Below are 20,707 nucleotides of genomic sequence, written 5' to 3' on the forward strand. Positions count from 1 at the left end.
ACTGAACTACCCGCTGAAATGGCCGGGACCTCAGCACAAAACCTGAATGAGTGGTTGCATACCAGCTCCTTTTAAACCCGTATGTCCGGGGGAGTGGCATGCAAATTCCACTCGCCAATTCCCATTGGCCTTTTTTCAAAAAGCAGAGGTGTTTGGGGCTCACACGAGAGTGACTCCTAGTGTCACTACATCGACACAACGTCTCATCCCTCCATCAGGGAACGGAGGTTACGAAAGTAACCAGGACATTTATCACTAGTTGTAAGGTATGTATGGTGTATGAGTCCTCACCAGAGCTCCACTGCTGAGTAGAATCATGAAGATGATGAAGGTCTCAAACCAGCTGTGCTCCACAATCTGATAGCAGGTCTTCCTCAATCTCCACCACATCTGTCCCATACCCTGTGTTGTGTTAATGTTACAGCACTTACAGCGTTGCATGCAAACTACAGAGAAACAGAGAAGAGATGTAGATTCAATTCAAATGCATCTACTGAAGAAATCTGGTATGTCCCTGCCTGGGTTGGCAGTGTGTATTGTTTATTGTTATCTGTTATCTTGGGGGTTTTGGCATCAAAGTAAGTTTGACATATAATCTTTCCTAGCAACATGATTAGGCTTATTTTGTTCAGTTTATGCAAAATAATAATTTTTTTCATGCTAATTTTTTAAATTTTTATTGGCATGACTGAGTCTAAAACCCAAAGTATACTTCGAACGGACACTTGACGCAGATTTCACCTGGAATTATTTGCACTAATTAGTCAGTCCACAAGGTGATAACACTTACGTTTGAGCCACTGCTGTCACAAAGAAATGCTAGAAGAAGATGTAATCACTACTAAATAACAGGAAATGAACAGTGGATGTGCACGTCAAGAACGCTGGTGTGAGGAGGTCAGGAGATCTCGAGTCTTAAATATAAAGACATCTTTATGGGTGTAAACTCAATTAGAGATATAGTTCAGTATCTCATAGCAGTCGTAGTGTGCATGCACCAACTGCATGTGCACGTGCGCATAATCAGATGAAGTATATTATAAAAGGCTAGTGTGCAACAGTACGCAGACACTAAGTGTTCGCATCAAAACTGAAGTATACTTTGGCCTTAAAGGGGGACTAGAGGGGGCATTACCCCCCACCCCACCAAAGTGAAATTATCAAAGAGGTGGGTGCACGTTTCGGCAAAGAGATAAACAGTTGCCCACCTTTAAGATCAAAATGCCCACCCAATGATCACATCCTAGTACTGCCCCTGTTTCTTGGGAAAAAGTTTTGTAAATTGGATTATTTTAAATGCATAGTATGTAAATAAGGTAATCGTTCAGTATCATGGTACTTATCAAAGTTGCATAGTATTGCCATTACCATCACAGTACTCTATTTGACTTCTTTTGAATACTTTATTTTACTTCTTTATTTGCTTACACTCAGGGAAGCACTCTTCTGGGTCCATGACATCCTCTGCCATCTCAGAATATTCCTCCTCATCTTCTCCAGGCTTCCTCAGGTCTACAGTACTTCCTTCAGAGAGGCTGATCACTTCCTGGTAGACAAGACATTGAGTTTTAATTGAAATTTTACCAACCAACCTTTAATGATCAGACCAAGACCGAATCTGCTGAAATTCTCTGAAACTGAAAATGTTGAAAAATCTTTGGCACTGATTCTAGAGGAAAATCTGAAAAATTCTTTGTAGCTGGAAGCATTAACAAATTAGCATAAATATTTCATAAGCAAAATGCAAAGGGGTGTGGGATGAGTAAAAGTTTGTGAAAGGAGGGTTCACAATTCTGTGAAAATCTTTCTGCAGAGTTCTGCAGGCACAGATTCCATGTATGTAGGCCTGCTAATATACCATAATCTGATATCATATCTTTTAATTAATTAATTGTATTTATCCATTAATTACACACTATTATTGTAGCTCCTACACAACTTTGCACATATAAGCCAGGAAATCAAGATTTATTCAAATCCTCTGGGTTTGGCATGGAAAAAGCAGACAGCTAATAGATTGCATGCATACAAAGATACATATGGCATAAAACTGGCGTATGCATTTAATCCATGAGTGCACCAGTCAAGTCCTCTGACCCCCAGTATAATCTAAAATAGCAAGAGAGAGTGAGCTGTTCTAAATCTGCCTGAATACACACTCATTCTCCTTGTTTCTTTCTTTTCATAGACAAAAAGCACAGGCCTTCCAAATACAATTTTGATGAGATTTCCTCTGTGTGTAATGGGAGCATATTTAAAATGATTTATGGAGATTATGTGCCAAAAGGTGCCAGTGCAATCCAATAGAGCAGTTTATGTAATCTCACATTACAAGGCTAGCACTGTGTGTGTGTGTGTGTGTGTCCAGGTCCAGGTGTTCCCTACGTTGTAGGGACCATCTGTCCCCACAAGGTTAGTAAAACCTGACATTTTTGACATTGTGGGGGCAATCAGTCGGTCCCCATGAGGAAAACAGCTTATAAATCATACTAAATGTTTTTTGAAAATGTAAAAATGCAGAACGTTTTCTGTGAGGGTTAGGTTTAGGGGTAAGGTTAGGGGATAGAATATACATTTTCTACAATATAAAAACCATTATGTCTATGGAGAGTCCACATAAAACATGAAACCCAGCATGTGTGTGTGTTTTAGGTGGGATTACTCTTAAATTTACATTCCTAAAACGTAAAATAAGGTTTGCTGTGTAAAAGGAACTGCAAACTTTTCCACAGACAATATATCAAACTATGTTACACTTTTTACAAAAATCTACCTAGATTGGATTTGTTCTCTTTATGTGGATCATGTTCATTACAGAAGCCGAATAGGCTTAAAAGAATAGTTCACTCAAAAATGAAAACTCTGTGTTCAAAACCCATATAACTTTCTTTCCTCTATGGAACACCAAAGGAGATATTTGAAAAAATTTCATAATTGCTGATTACCATTCAGTAGCAGTGGATAGTGACTCACTTTAAAACTTAAAGCACCCAAAAGTGTCCTAAAAGTCCATGTGACCGTGCTTCATATTCCAAGTCTTCTGAAGGCATACAATCAGAGTGAAAGATAAGTCTTTATTCACTCTCAAACCAAAGCAACTTAATAAAATCCATCAATCAACTACGGTGACGTCAATAACATTAAACCCTATAAATTTTTGTGTCATGACATCATGAGGTGTAAAGTTACTCAATATTAGTGTAATGAACTGGCCATGGAGACGGTGTTAGGATCCATGTGCTGGAAGTTTATTATGAACACAAGCAAACAATCCAAATCAGCAGGCAAATAGAGGTAGTCGTAAAGCAAGCGGTATAATCTTATAAACCAAAAAGACAGTCCAACAAGGCAAACAAAACAAAGGGGTATCCAAATGGCAGTAAATCCAGGAAAACAGGCAATGGTCATAACATGAAAATAGTCAGCAAAGGCAATGGAAAACGCTTGGTAAGGCAGGGTAAACTGGCAATACTTCGCAGAGTCAAAATGGAACAGCATGGTATTTATATAGTTCAAACAGGAAGTCACCAAAGAAGAAAAGGTACAGAGTTAGTATTCAAAGAGTCTTGTGGTTGGTAGGAGGGGTAACAACCTCGGATGTTACAATTAGTGGCCGACTGATATGAATTTTTTTAATGACCAATGCAGATATCCAGAAAACAGGGTGGCCAATAGGCCAATATAATGCCGATATATCACACAACGTAATATAGTAAATAACATATACATACAATTGCTAAAAAAAATTAATAAACTCCTATTTAGCACTATATATACTCAAAATTTCACACAAACTTTAACTTTGTAAAAAAGAATCTTTAGAAAAATAAGATTTTTTTATATAGTAGATCACAGTTTCTTCTCATTTCTGATTAGTCATCCAATTTTAGTAATTTATTTGCACATCAATAAATTGTTAATATAATAGGAAGAAAGAAATAACAGTGCACAGAGTAGTCCAGCAATCATGGATTACATGTGCGCATTAGCAATCACATTTTCTTGCAAAAGACCGAATCAAACCAATTGTATAGCCTACAAACAGTGCAGAGTGAATATGACATTTACTCATAGCGCACGTGAAACGCTTTTACTTTGAAGTTGCTCTCACGCACTCGTGCGGATCCAGCAAGCAGCAAACAGTTCACACGGCCTGGATCGTCTGCTTGGATTGTCATGGACTGACCGTCATGTAACATTCGTAAGTAAGAGGAACTGAGTTTTGATCCAGTCTGATAGAATACACGCTTCAGAGGAAGATATTATATGAGCGCTCGGCAGGACGAAAATGCTAGATTTCGTGAGGTTCGTGAATTACATCTGTTTACGCGAGATATCCGCATATTTGCAAATGGTATGATATTCATTTTATTGATATTTGCCTATAACTGTTGCAGCGAGAAATAAAATGAGCACTTTAACATTATGAGCTCATATGCGTCTGTCGCGGCTCTGACATGCGGACCGTTTAAATGAGACTATTGTAGTAACACGATGGCACGTAACAACAAAATTAACTGTGATTGGTTGTTTACATGTCTAGACGGCTCCTTCATGTGCAAGCAGGTGATTCTCGGAGCCCTCGCTGCTTAAAGAAACAAATCAGCCAAGCTAGAAAATTTAGCGTCTGATGCCGATAATTAAAAAAATAAAATCTGAATATTGTCCAATTTATTGGCCTCGGCGATATATCGGTCGGCCACTACTTACTATCCACTGCTATTGTTTGGAAATCAGTGATCACAACTTTCTTTAAAACATCTCCTTTTGTGTTCTGCAGAAGAAAGACAAGTCATACATGTTTGGAATGACATGAGGGTGAGTAAATAATGACAGAATTTAAATTTTTCAAATGAAAGACTTGATTTGTACTAATATAAATCAATACTGCTCTTAATATGCCCATGATTCATTTTCCTTCGCTCCTCTCCTCTGGCTATTTCTCTTATATAACAAATATGGCTGTCTAGTGAGTTCACCTTGTCTGCTTTGCAGCTTATCAGCTTATGAGTCCGCATGCCCCCTCCTCCCATCCTCCTCCTCCTCCCATGTCCACGGCTACCGCTGCTCCCTCACACGTATCATCATATCATCTCACTGAACTTTGACACCACTCTCTCATTTGACAGAGCTTGCTCACAATGGGAATAAACAAATAAAGCATTATATGCGCTGTATGGACGATTTACAAATATACAGGTGCATCTCAATAAATTAGAATGTCGTGGAAAAGTTCATTTATTTCAGTAATTCAACTCAAATTGTGAAACTCGTGTATTAAATAAATTCAATGCACACAGACTGAAGTAGTTTAAGTCTTTGGTTCTTTTAATTGTGATGATTTTGGCTCACATTTAACAAAAACCCACCAATTCACTATCTCAAAATATTAGAATACATCATAAGACCAATAAAAAAAACATTTTTAGTGAATTGTTGGCCTTCTGGAAAGTATGTTCATTTACTGTATATGTACTCAATACTTGGTAGGGGCTCCTTTTGCTTTAATTACTGCCTCAATTCGGCGTGGCATGGAGGTGATCAGTTTGTGGCACTGCTGAGGTGGTATGGAAGCCCAGGTTTCTTTGACAGTGGCCTTCAGCTCATCTGCATTTTTTGGTCTCTTGTTTCTCATTTTCCTCTTGACAATACCCCATAGAGTCTCTATGGGGTTCAGGTCTGGTGAGTTTGCTGGCCAGTCAAGCACACCAACACCATGGTCATTTAACCAACTTTTGGTGCTTTTGGCAGTGTGGGCAGGTGCCAAATCCTGCTGGAAAATGAAATCAGCATCTTTAAAAAGCTGGTCAGCAGAAGGAAGCATGAAGTGCTCCAAAATTTCTTGGTAAACGGGTACAGTGACTTTGGTTTTCAAAAAACACAATGGACCAACACCAGCAGATGACATTGCACCCCAAATCATCACAGACTGTGGAAACTTAACACTGGACTTCAAGCAACTTGGGCTATGAGCTTCTCCACCCTTCCTCCAGACTCTAGGACCTTGGTTTCCAAATGTAATACAAAACTTGCTCTCATCTGAAAAGAGGACTTTGGAACACTGGGCAACAGTCCAGTTCTTCTTCTCCTTAGCCCAGGTAAGACGCCTCTGATGTTGTCTGTGGTTCAGGAGTGGCTTAACAAGAGGAATACGACAACTGTAGCCAAATTCCTTGAAATGTCTGTGTGTGGTGGCTCTTGATGCCTTGACCCCAGCCTCAGTCCATTCCTTGTGAAGTTCACCCAAATTCTTGAATCGATTTTGCTGGACAATCATAAGGCCGCGGTTCTCTCGGTTGGTTGTGCATCTTTTTCTTCCACACTTTTTCCTTCCACTCAACTTTCTGTTAACATGCTTGGATACAGCACTCTGTGAACAGCCAGCTTCTTTGGCAATGAATGTTTGTGGCTTACCCTCCTTGTGAAGGGTGTCAATGATTGTCTTCTGGACAACTGTCAGATCAGCAGTCTTCCCCATGATTGTGTAGCCTAGTGAACCAAACTGAGAGACCATTTTGAAGGCTCAGGAAACCTTTGCAGGTGTTTTGAGTTGATTAGCTGATTGGCATGTCAAAATATTCTAATTTTTTGAGATAGTGAATTGGTGGGTTTTTGTTAAATGTGAGCCAAAATCATCACAATTAAAAGAACCAAAGACTTAAACTACTTCAGTCTGTGTGCATTGAATTTATTTAATACACAAGTTTCACAATTTGAGTTGAAGTACTGAAATAAATGAACTTTTCCACAACATTCTAATTTATTGAGATGCACCTGTATATCTAATTGGTCCTGTTGATTGAAAGGCTTAATATGTGACTTTAATGGATTTGGTCCTTTCAAAAATTCAGAAATGTGCTTTCTGTGTTTGTCCCTCTATATAGTTTGCTTTCAATGGCTATATGCTTGCAGTGATGACAGCCTTGTTGTATACAATGGCAGCAATTGCACTGTATCGCTGTATTTGTCAGTAATGAAATTAAATATTTCATTAAATTAAATTAAATAAAAAAAAACTAGCTTTCAATTTAAAATAACAAAATATATGAACAGATTGCAGGAGGCACATTTTTCAAAGTTGTACTTTTAATGTAACAACGCATCTTGGTTCGCAGTGATTCAATTGATGTGATTCCATTCAATGATTTACCAATCTGCCACAATCATTTAATGTTTTTTTATTTTTTATTATTATTATTAATTAATTATTTTCTATTTATTCTCTAAATTTGTAATCAATTTACCCTAATAAAATGCACATTATATATGTGATATATATATATATATATATATACACACATACGGTTTTTGACCATTTTGGCATCCTATACGACATCTTTATTGTCGTCCAAACATTATTTATTTCAGTGTGTTTTTTAATATTACCAATTTTTAGGCATTAGATATATTTAATAAAAAATAAATACACAATACTTATGATTTAATAGAAAACCTTTATAATAAAAAATTTATATTTTAAATACTACAGCAAACCTTTGGTCATGGCAGTCATCACCCAACACTTGCGTTCTTTTGCTGTCATTCGTTTTTAAGAATTTCAACTAGGGCTGGGAAATTTAACACGTAAATTACTGCGATTAATAGGTGACTGTTTAATGCGTTTAAAGATTAACCGGGAGGTTTTTTTGCTTTTTTCCCCACTTCCTTTGGCTAAAATTGGCATATATAAATTTCCAGGAGGTACACGCTCGACTTAAATGCACATCCTGAAACTGATTGTGTGGAACAGTGCATGCTTATTCATTAAGGCATAATAAACACGGGAGTGGATTTACTTTACGGAGAATGGAGACTTCATCTGCAAATGGTGAGACAGGTGTGGGAGAGATTCGGTACAGACAAGCTGCCGTATCTCTTTGTAACGCCTGAAAACGCTCACTCGCTGTCATCTGAACCAGAGTCCAAAGCAAAGCGCTTCACAAGACGTTACCAAACAAAATAAATAAAACAAAATGTGTCAATCAACTTGCAAACAGTGAAACCATGCAAGCTCATTAATTATTCAATAATATTTACTCATCATTTTTACATGTTTGAATTTAGTACAAATGTAAAATTTACTTAATATTTTCAAGTTCACACTTTTTTCAAGTTCACACTTTAACATGTTCAATGTAGTAAGTATGTTATCTTTTTTTGCTATATTTACTGCACCACTTGTTTTCAGTTAAATTGATCTTGGCAATAAAGCTTGATATGAATTGAATCTGCCCATTTAATCCTATTAATAAAAGAGTCAACTGGAAAACTGCAGAAGATTTTGTCCAACTTTTAATTACAGCATGTCCACTGATTTTATGGCATGTAAACATATACTTGTATCAAAGATTTATACCTGTTAAAATGTGTCTATTTAACTCTATCCACAAAAGAAACTGAACATTTTAATATATGTACATATTTAAATAATTAAAATAAAAGATGACTAACCAATTTCTTGCAAGTTCTTTAAAACATAGTATAAAATAAATATTTATGATTAAATGTTTTTATTTTTGTTTTAATTTACCATGTACCATGATTAATCATGATAAATCATGATTAATCACAGAAAATTGTGCAATTAATTAGTAAATTTTTTTATCAATTCACAGCCCTAAAACAATAAAAAAAAATATATAATTCTGAAATGTCTTTCTGATAATATTTTTTAAAAATTACATCTTTATTTCATGCTAATATTCAACTGCTTAACATTGTGCTTAACACGTGGTGAATACTTGCGTTAACGTTTTGTGCTCATGATGGATCTCTATCATAAGCGGTCATTGTCATTAATGTGACAACACCTGACATGCCACCCCATCACACAACAAACGATGAAAAAAACATATAAAATCTGATTTGACTGAGATGCATTAACAAAAATCAGATTTCAAACCGCCTACTAGGGTGGTTTGGATCTGGCTCATAAAAATCGGTTTAGATTTCCATAACGTTTCCAGTCATTTGAGATTACTGGAAAAGGATTTTAAAAAAATATTTAAATTTAAACCAACTTGCTCAAAAGAATCTCTATTGCTCACCACTCAAAACCTCTCACCGGTTTCAGCTCTTCATCCTCTGACGACTCCGTGTCTTCATCCTCTTCCTCGGGGAACTCCACGTCCGACTCTCCTGGCGCAATGGGCACACAGATGGTGAGGTTTGGATTGGTCATGTAACTGTCCTCTCCTTCCGCCATAATGTACTTCTCTTTGTACTGCCCGAACCTTCCCAGACCGCCATTGCACTCTGTGTGGTTCATTTTCAGGGACGGCTGCACCTCCTTGGCTTTCTGTCTGTGCCAGGCTAGGTTCCCGCTGAAGAGGTCTTTGATGGCATTATGCAGCCACGTGAAACCGCAGTGGATTCGAGCGATGGCGATTTGGAGGTTGTTCATTTCTCCATCTTCATCAGGTGCTGACAGATTATCAGAGCTGAAGGAGCTCAGTAACAGAGCCAGAAACAGATTCAGGACCTACAGAGAAACCAAGACAACACCTTCAGTGACTATTAGCTGATAACATCATAACATCAACCTGACAGGCTCAGTTACCATTCACTTTCATTGTATGGAAAAAAGTTGCATTGAAAGTGAATGGTGACTGAGGCTAACATCCTGCCTAACATCTCCTGTTCTGTTCCACAGAAGAAAGAAAGTCATATGGGTTTATAACAACATGATGACAAGTAAATGATGACAGAATTAGAACTTTTTGGGTGAACGATCACTTTAAAGATCAGGACACTGTAACATTTTACAGTTAATTTTGAGTTTGACGTGACTGAAATAATAATTTGCAGTTCTGTGAGTGAGTCAAGCACCATCCTGTTCAGTGAGAGAGTGAGTCATTTTAAAGATTTAAACCTATAACCAGGCTCAGACAAAATCTGCAGACTTTTTTTTTTGCGTTTTCTGTGCCGATTTTGACGTAAAATCTGGAAATTCTGCGGAAGGGATTTAAACAGTAAAATGTGTTAAATTGAGGTGAAAGTACACAAAAGTCTAAAAAAAAGTTGGAACAGTATGCAAAATGGCAATAAAAACAAAAAGGATGATTGGTATGTACTTTGACTTGTATTAAAACAAAACAGTATAAAGACAAGGCACTTCATGTTTTACCCAATCAACAGCATTGCTTTTTAGATGTTTTTTTTCCCCCTGAAACTGATGCTTGCAACTCATTCCAAAAGATGGCAATTTAGAACTAATAACAATCTGACGAGGTAAAAAACAAGGTGATGTTGAACAGGTGAGGCAATTGTGTTGTAATACATAATGAGCTTCCAAAAGCAGCCTAGTCATTCAAGAGCAAGGATAGTTCCAAGCTTCGCCAATTTGCCAACAGATGCATCAGCAAATAACCAATCGTTCTGAGAACAATATTCCCCAAAGACAAATCGAAAGGATTTGGGGCATTTCATTCTTTAAAATGCACAATATAGTTAAAGTTCAAGGAATCCGGTCAAATCTCATTGGGTAAACGGCAAGGCCAAAAACTACTACTGAGTGTGCGTGATCTCCGATTCGTCAGACATCACTGTCTTAAAATCCGTCATGCATCTGTAATGGATATCATGACATGGGCTTGGGAATACTTTGGTAAACTTATTGGGTAACTTTCAGTCAACACTATTCACCGTAGTCTCCACAGATGCAAGTTAAGGCTTTACTATGCAAAGCAGAAGCCATATATCAACACTGTCTAGAAGTGCCACCGACTTCTCTGAGCTCGGTCTCATCTGAGATGAGAAGTAGAACAGTGGAATTGTGTTTTGTGGTCTGACTAGTCTACATTTCACATTGGAAAAAAAAACAGCATTCGTGTTCTCAGGGTCAAAAAGAAAAAGGAATGTACAAGCTGTTTTCAGGGTCAGGTCCAAAAGCCAGTGGCTGTCATAGTATGGGGGTGTGCCAGTGCCCACGGAATGGGTAACTTTCACATCTGTGAGAGCACCATTAATGCAGAAAGATATGAAAACATTTTGGAGCAACATATACTGCCATCCAGACACCATCTTTTCCAGGGATGTCCCTTCTTTTTCCAGCAGGACGACACCAAACCACATACTGCCTGGATTAAAAGTGCATGGCTGTGTAAACAGAGATTGTGGATGCTAGATTGGCCTGTCTGCAGTCCTGACCTGTCTGCAGTTGAGAATGTGTGGCGCATTATGAAGCACACAATACGGCAAGGAAGGCCCCGTACAATTGCACAGCTGAAGGCCTGCATAATGGATGAATAGAGGAAAATTTGGCTTGCTAAACTTAATAAACTTGTTTCATCAGTGCCCAAACACTTAATAAGTGTTATTAGAAGAAATAGTGATGTTACAAGGTGATAAACACTCGACTATCCTAACTTTTAGGAGCGTGTTCCAATTATGTGGTTTGAAATAAATGTATATGTAAAATTAATTAATTAATTAATTAATAAAGTAAAACATTAAATAATGTGTTGTTGTAGTGCTTTCAATATAGCACTGGGTAAATAGAATTTACAGGTCACTCTCTATTTTTATTGCTATTTTCCATACTGTCCTAATTTTCTTTTAATTGGGGTTGTAAATATGCAAAGTTTTCTGAGGAGTTCTGCATGTGCAGGACTGCTGTGCATTGAACAAGCACTGCACGGACGCCTTTAACGGTTGCGCACTGTCACCATGTGAACAACCAAGTCCCCCGCTAAAAGCGTCGCTATCCGTGAACATGGATAGTGGAAAATGGGCCCCATAGCCACGAGCTAGGTCCCATGGGAGTTGTAGGCCCCTGGGCTTCAGCCCGTATAAGCTCATGCATTAAGGTGCCCCTGATTGCAATAACCATATTTTTTTTAATTATTATTAGCCAAATTAAATATGGTATACACTCCAATTAATGTCCATAGGTTAAAATAATTCATCCCAATTAATTCAATGATTTGTTTTGTTGTTAATGTCATTAATTTCACATTTTGATTTGACTCAAATGTTCCTAAAAATATATTTTATTAATTTATTAAATAGATACTGCCCTCATTTTGAGCAAATATTGACTAGTTTGCAAGGAAATAATAATGCTAACAGGGGTGTAATATTTTAGGGTAAGAGACTGGCTATTCTGCTAAACATATAATACAACCAAACATCTCAGAGACTATTTTTTAATTTAATTTTTTGTCATTTGTCAGACCCAATAAGAACAAGATAAGTATCTACTTAGTTATTACTTACATTGCTTTGAAAACACAACAGACATGGCAGTAAATCTGTATATCCAACTAGGATGCTTTAAGCAGCACAACAGCAGACAGTTGTTTATGCACAAATCTTGTCATCAACTGCATCAACAACTGTTGTCATGGCATTGAGGATTTCTGGGAAAATGGGTCTTTGTGAGCTAAACCCTTCTAGCACCGCCATGTCAACAGCAACAACAACGTCTGTTGTTCATAACAGGCTATTCTTTTGCGGTCTGTACTATTGTAAGAGCCATTTGTGGGTTGTCTTGGAAACCTGTGCACTCTGAGAGAGAGAGCGAGAGAGAGAGAGAGAGAGAGAGAGAGAGAGAGAGAGAGAGAGAGAGAGAGAAAACGAGATGTATAGATCTTATTGCACGTCAGGCAGACAGTCTCTTCCTGTCTAGTTGGGAGGTTCGTGTCCAGAGTAATCTGCAAAGTGGACAAGACTTTATATTGAGAGTTTAAATCTTATATAATAATCCTCGATAGAATATACTTTATGTATGTATGTATGTATATATGTACATAAATAAACAAAACCTACCTCCCAGTCCCTACCCTAAACCTAACCGATAGTGTCATAAGTAAATTTTAGATGAAAAACGCTTCACTTTGTGGTGTTTCTAAGACACTTTTGGCTCACATGTCGACTGCAGCATTCTATTAGCTGAGCTACAGCACAATTTTATTGCTCTTGAACACACTTGTAAATGTAGTTGGTTATGTAATGCAAACTTTAAAATGTATCGCATTATGAATCATGCACTATAGTAAAAGGGTTTAGATGTCATAAGATAGCATTGTTTGAGGAACAACTGAAAAGTGAGTGTTAATGAACTGATATTCTGCCAGTTTCTCGTGATTTGTGTGTAAGTTAATTTTTGTTGTTGTAGCGCCTCTTGTGTTTATTACACAATGAAACAACTGCGACACATCCAACAAACCATGTACAAATCATTTTGCAAACATATAGGTATAGTAAGGTGATTCTACCAGGTTGCATACTGTATGTGTATATGTCATTTTTTCATTGCAAAGTGCATAGACCTTCATAAAGAGATCAGCTAAGCCTCTGACAGACAGCAAGTGTTTCAGAAAGGATGAAGTGCCCCACAATCTTACAGGTCCATACTGTCTGTCCGTGTAACAGGCTTTAAAAGCATCATGGTACAATTTCCAGAGACACAGCTGTTTTTGCTGTATTTTACAGCTTTTTAAAAGTACACAAGTTATGGCAGTAATGAGCTGGAAAAGCCAGAAGAGGATAATAGTGTTCTTAAACACAAGCCTGTGGGTCTATTCCACAAATGCGTTTCCAAGCAACACTCAAAAGGAGACTTCTGGGTAAAATACTTATGAATGACGTTTCATTTATTAGTCCATCATCAACTACCCATAGCAGAAAAAAAACGTATCTCTGTGTTTGATTTAGAATGGGCAGAACTGTAGATCTAACGACCCATTTATAAAGTTAACCATTATTTTTATTCTTCCAATAGAACTGTTATTTTACTGCATACCGTTATTTTCCATTCTTCCTCCGCTTTGTTTCAGGGGGCTCTTTGCCACTACGTTGCATGTTAAAATGGTTTTAAAAACACACACCTAGCCATGGATTACCCTTACTTGATCAGCAGTGTCCTTGAGGAATCCTGCTGGTAACCACAGCAGATTAAATCAAAACACTTCAGTATTAAGCCTTACTTTGGGATATCTTACAGATGTCATTCCAAGCTCATTAAAATTATTTTGATAAGCACAGACTAAAAAACATCATATTTTGAACAGGAGGAGGTTTAAACTCTTGGTATTACTTGATATCGCTGATATGGCCTCTCTTTGCCTGTCAGATCTATAATAATATAATGCATTTTCACATTAGATTTTTTTGAATCTGCATAAATGCAAAGTAACATAACATCTCACAAAGATAACTCATGCTTTTATCTGACTTTCTTTGCTACAGTCATCATGTAAAACAGGGAAGCTCTGGAGGGAAGCTTAGTGGCATCTTATGTTCTAGGAAAAGACCTTTATTCACTCTTCTTAGAGGTATTTTCTGATCTTGACTAGATCGCAGAGAAACATTTGGGAGAATGAAGAAAATTTTTTCTCCCAAACTAAGATTTCTAACTGTATTTTAATGATCAAAATATATTTAAATGTGAAGAATAACAAACCCGAACCACCAACCAGTTGAGAGAAGCAAAAGAAAAGCAAAAATACAAATGGAGTTCTGTAAATATTAATTTACGTCAATTTAACCTATGGCGGAAACATTATTTCTGTTTCTGTCTAATGTTTTTTTGTTTAGTTGAGCTGAGAGCTCTTGACATAAGTGTCAGTGATCAGCTATGACGTCCAAACTTTTGAGAGTCAATTGTAGTTGAACAAGTTTACTTTGCTCAAAAACAAACGACATGCTAATATGTGTACAGTACATACTGTATTGTATTGTAGTTTATAGTCTCTAAAGTGTAGATGAAGTGTGCAGTTTCTGTGGCACCAAACAAAAATGCAAAAATAATGAAACCTGCTGTTGGTCAGACAAACTGATAGTCCCGTCACAAACTCATTTGATTGGTTGAGCCAATGTCGTTAAGCCCGACCCAGTCGGGTGTGAAGCAACCTTACATTTTTTGTCATTCTCTTAAATAGTTTGTATTTCTTATATTGTGTTGTGTACCAAATCTGAATTTTCCTTGTTCTTTTGAAAAGAATCTGCTGTAAACATTTATATTTATTCAGTTGACATATATTAAAAATAAGCTGCAACATCAGCTCATTCAGAAATCTTAATTTTCAAGGTGACACAACTATGAGCACATTATTTAGTATTCAGCAACTCTGACCACCCAGTTATGGCAAAATAATGAGAAAGTAGGATAGATACTATTTTCCCAACATGATCATGGGAAATCCAAATTTTGCTTCAGAAAGTTCATGTACCCTGAAATCAACCCAATTCAGACGATTTACTGACAAGCGACATCCCCCATCAGACATTTTTGCATCAATAAGCTATACTGATAGCAGGGGCGGAGCTAGGGGGTGGCCAGGGGTGGACCAAAGCCTGGCCACCCCACTCGCAATTGCCGTTTTGGTCATTTTTTCACTTGATATGTGTGATCCGGTGGCAGGATAGCACATGTGGATTACATGCAGGATTTATTTATTTTCTCCGCTTTCCTCACCAGTTTGGAATGCCCAATTCCCACTACTTAGTAGGTCCTCATGGTGGCACAGTTACTCATCTCAATCCGGGTGGTGGAGGACAAGACTAAGTTGCCTCCACTTCTGAGACAGTCAGTCTGTGCATCGTATCACGTGGCTCTTTGTGCATGACACTGCGGAGACTCCCAGCATGTGGAGGCTCATGCTACCCTCCGCGATCCACGCACAATTTACCACGGGCCCCATTGAGAGCGAGAACCACTAATCGCGACCATGAGGAGGTTACTCCATGTGACTCTACCCTCCCTAGCAACCGGGCCAATTTGGTTGCTAGGAGACCTGGCTGGAGTCACTCAGCACACCCTGGATTCAAACTCGTGACTCCAGGGGTGGTAGTCAGCGTCAGTACTCGCTGAGCTACCCACGATTAAACTAAGCCTTGCTCGATATCGTGGCGCACATTGTAAAATATATTAGTGTGAGTTTACAGTAAATTCCTGGTTACTAGTTGCATGATATTTACAGTATATTTTACAGTAGTTTTTCTACAATTTATCACAATTAATAGACAACTGTATACTGTGACATCACAGTGAACAGGTCCAGGAAATTACTATAATGTAGCAATGATGCGTTGTAGAATCACATTGGTCAATTTTATTATTTTTTTATCTACAGTGTTTTTTATCTATTGTCACCATCGTTGAGTTTTATATGCAGTGTTGTTATCTGTGCGTGCCTGGTTGACAATTTATTTCGAAAAGTTCACAAGAGATAAAAAGGGAACACTATCAAAATTGTGACTTCAAATGAAACACTATTATCCAACAATTTAGTGCAATATTGTAATTTCTTTTTTCACAGTAATTTGTTGTGTTATGACAGAAAATGACCTAGCCTGCATTGATTTTACATTAAAATTCTGAAAACAGTATTTTATTGTAATAAATTACAGTTAAACATTGTAAAATCCTGGCAATTTTTTTTACAGCGCAGACAACAAAACATACGTGACCCATTAGAATTCCACATCAGAATTTTCTATTTTAAAACTATGGAGCAATTCAACTCTGGCAAATTATTAGACAGCACTGACATTCTGAACAGCTCTGATGAGGGAAAGAGAAAACACTGTGCTCTGCACCAGCAACCCCCTTACAAAATATTTGATGATCGTGTACTTCAGCCACCACCGAAGACCATTTTGACCCAGGAAAAATCTGGATGATTATACAGACATTACAGTAAGACAAACAGCTAGCTAGTCAGATAGACTGTCAGATAGTCAGATAATCCATCAGATAGAGAGAGAGAGAGAGAGAGAAGGAGAAAAGGAGAGACGGCTACTTGAAGCAGATAAAAGGATTGTGGGTTTGTTTACATTAGAATTTTTGACAGTTGGAGTTTGAATTAATGAGCATTCCATTGGCCAATTTGAACATTCCTTCAATGTAAGTCTATGGGATTTTCCCGATATTTGATCATCTGTTGTGCGAAAACTGTAAGTCTGATCAGTTTGAAAAGACAAAGCATACTATTCCTGAACAGTCTGGAGGTCTTTACCGAGTTAGGTGAATGTAGCCTGAAAGCTCTAGGAGGAGTTACAGTTAGAATTTTTGGTGTACGTTTAGGAATTTAGAAAAAACCCTAAAAAAAGTTTGTAGAATAAAATTATGTTGACTTAATCAAGCCAATTGGCCGTCACGTAGCCAAACCTTTAACTACGGTTAAGACTAAGGTCTGCCTTTATTGCATCTGATTCCGACCAAGAACTGCCCACTTAGACAAGATGTAAAGCGATCAGTCACAATCAGTTTTATTTATTGAATAACTTACCACTATTTCAATTATTTGTCATGTTAAGCACATCAGCACAAACTGAGAAGAAAACAGTACTATCTCTCCTACTCACCACCAGGTTTCCTATAACCATGACCAACATGAAGACCAGAATACAGAGCGGCTGTCCGGCCACCTCCATACAGTCCCACATGGTCTCGATCCATTCCCCGCACAACACACGAAACACGATGAGGAATGAGTGGAAGAAATCTTTCATATGCCAGCGAGGCAGGGTGCAGTCGTAGCTGATCTTACAAACACAGTCCTGATAGTTTTTCCCAAACAGCTGCATGCCCACCACAGCGAAGATGAAGACGATGATGGCCAACACCAGCGTCAGGTTACCCAAAGCACCCACGGAGTTACCGATGATCTTTATCAGTGTGTTGAGGGTGGGCCATGATTTAGCTAATTTAAAAACTCGTAGCTGCATAAAAAAACAAACAAAAAAATAATTAATGAAATTTCCTTCAGAAAACCTCTCATATCTCATACCTTCTTAAAGTCAACCTGAAACAACGTTCGCAACCCATTTTACTTCAGTATATGTCAATATACTGTATATATATACACTCAGAGACCACTTTCTTAGGCACACCTGTACACTTACTTATTCATGCAATTATCTAATCAGCCAATTGTGTGGCAGCAGTGCAATGCATAAAATTATACAGATACCGGTTTAGGAGCAGCCTCATTTTTCTGTTCTTGGCTGACAGAAGTGGAACCCGACATGGTCTTCTGCTTTTGTAACCCATCCGCCTCAAAGTTCAATGTGTTGTGCATTCTGAGATGCAATTCTGCTCACCACAATTGTACAGAGGGGTTATCTGAGTTACCTTACCCTTTCTGTCAGCTCGTACCAGTCTGGCCATTCTCCGTTGACCTCTCACTCTTAAAATAGAATACATAGACAATCAATTGATTGCCAACAAAACCCTTTATCAGCCAACTAACAAAGGACAATGCATCTATATGAACTTCTGCAGTTAATCCAGGATGGACTTCAAAGACATTAGTCATTAATCTTACAGTTCTTACAAAATCTTTGTATAAACACTGGCCCTTAACACTTACTTAGTTTAATAATTTTAAACCATAACCTGCACTGCACATAAATAACTAATATTGGCATTATATTCATGCTGTTTAGCCAGAGGGGAACTGGCCCCCACAGTGAGCCTGGTTTCTCCCAAGGTTATTGTGGCAGCGGGGGCGTGGTCAAGCATCTCTCCAGAGAGAGAGAAAGTGGTAAGGGCGCTTACACCTGAGCTAAATTATGTCTAACACCTGTCTCTAATTTCAGTGAGCACGGGGAGAGCGGCATAAATAGGGCCACGCAGCACTCAGACGAGAGAGAGAGACTGGACACGACAGAGCCGAGCCAGAGCAAGGATTGTTAGTAGTGAAAGTTTATTTGTGAAAGCAGTGTGTGATAGGATTTAGCTTAGTGCTTAAAAGGAAAACTGGAAAGTGGTGTGGTGAAGAGGAAAAATAAAGCCTCGCCTTAAGAAGGAAAACTGCTTCTCGCCTCATCTTTTACAGTTATTTTTATCCATTAACCAACATTTTATGGAGTTTTGTGTTCCTTGCCACAGTCGCCTTCAGCTTGCTCACTGGGGTCTAAATACAATTATTATTTAACTATTTAATTATTTATTTTTATATACAATTTACCATCATATTTAATCAAACTACACAATGATGACTCTAAGACTTTATAGATATTTCAGTTTTCATTTTCTGTTAAAGCATGATTTTCTGTAAAGCTGCTTTGAAACAATGTGCGTTGTGAAAAGCGCTATACAAATAAAAATGGCTTGACTTGACTTAATGCATGCTTATTGTCAGCAATTCATCACTGCACATTATTATTAATAATATTATCTTTGTAATCTTTAATCAAAATGTAACAACTTTCCCCATCTATGAAACGACTTTCTTTTTCAGCAGATGTCATCAAGCACTCTTATTTTTCTACCCCTCCCCTCCAACTAGACCACTTTTTTTACAATCCTATTAATTCCAGATGAATAAAATCAAGTTCCACACTACATTTTCTTTTTACTCATTGAATATCCTTTTCAATTGGAAATCAGATCACGAAAGTAAAATGGGTTGTGAACGTCATTTCATGTCGACTTAAATTGCAAGAAATAACAAGAATTTAAGCTGAACTGGGCATCAGACATTGCGATAGCCATTACATTTTTTTAGCTATATCGAGCATGACCTACAGTATATGCAATATTGTTTTCAATGCGACTGTTGTAGAACTAATAGAAAGTATTTTCCATTGTTTGAGATGTCAACACTAAAATATTTAATCTCACTAATGGATGATGGATTAGTGCTCTGCCAAATTTCCACATGTGGGTGAAGCCATGAAAATAGAAGGTTGAATTTTGAACATACATACACAGCACTGCTGAACAACAGTGTTTAATTTCACAATGTAAAGGGATGTTAAAAGCTTTATAAAGCTTTAATCTTAAAATGAATAGCAAGACACTTAGGTTTGGCTTGGGGGGTCAACCAAGTTTAGATAGTTTAACATGCCACATTTGTCATTAATATTGTTTGAGGAAGTCATGCATTGTTGCGTGTACAGTTATATACAGTTGTGTTTTCATACAGCAGTCAATCCAAACACAGACATAAAACTTAAAGGAGCATCAGATTAGGAGTTATAGGTAATGACTTCTAATTACATATTTAAAAAAAAAAAAGTTTGAATAATGGTGACTATAGATGGTTAAACAGATGTAGGGGAAAAAACAGACCAATCACAATTCACTATGCAAATAAATGCAAAACAGAAGACCAATCCCAAAACAAAACATAGCTAAATACACCTTTCAAATTTTTCCTTGGGAAAATAGACCAAAAACATATAGTTTATGGCTGTGACGTGACTAAACCATATTTGCTATTTAAAAAAAGGGGACAAGCCCTTTGAGTCACCCAAACTTTCTGTTTCACTAGGAAATGTGTCAATGCAGGACAAAACAATACGCTGGTCAAGACATTTCTTTGGGTATTTAGAGAAAATCCTGAGTTTTCCACTTGTAATTATGACTTTATGGTGGCGTACATTTGCGCTCAACTCACAAATTGGTGTTTCTTCAACTTTGGGCAATTTCATGGGGTTGCTTTTTATCAAAACAAAAAGATTTCATCTTTTTTCTTTGTTATATAAAGGTCATATTAAAACCGACTTGGAAATGTTTTCCCATGCCTTCATCATTTATTTCTAGTGTTTTTCAAATGCCTTTTTCTAAAGGTTTTATAGTTTTAGCCTTGTCCCTGTCCAAGACTTTTGATGATTTTAAACTTTGAAAATCCATTATAAAAATACTAATTATACATGTTTCAATCTATGAAATTTAAACAAAGAGTTAAAAAAATATATAAACCATTTCAATTTTTATTGTGTGAAAATGATTTAATTAATTAAATATTAAATT

General features: G+C 37.3%; 1 protein-coding gene across 1 annotated transcript in view; it reads right to left on the minus strand.

Annotated features, from left to right (window-relative positions):
* LOC127440671 (sodium channel protein type 4 subunit alpha-like) overlaps positions 1–20,707 on the minus strand; it is an 86,742-nt gene that overhangs the window by 19,456 nt on the left and 46,579 nt on the right. Inside the window, exons 15-18 of the mRNA XM_051697404.1 lie at positions 17,311–17,667; positions 9,065–9,481; positions 1,429–1,546; positions 292–446 (exon numbers count right to left, since the gene is read on the minus strand). Coding sequence (XP_051553364.1) covers positions 292–446; positions 1,429–1,546; positions 9,065–9,481; positions 17,311–17,667 — 1,047 coding nt within the window. The remainder of the gene's footprint in view (positions 1–291; positions 447–1,428; positions 1,547–9,064; positions 9,482–17,310; positions 17,668–20,707) is intronic.

This window comes from Myxocyprinus asiaticus, chromosome 5 (assembly GCF_019703515.2).
Source record: "Myxocyprinus asiaticus isolate MX2 ecotype Aquarium Trade chromosome 5, UBuf_Myxa_2, whole genome shotgun sequence".
In the NCBI taxonomy this organism is placed as follows: domain Eukaryota; kingdom Metazoa; phylum Chordata; class Actinopteri; order Cypriniformes; family Catostomidae; genus Myxocyprinus; species Myxocyprinus asiaticus.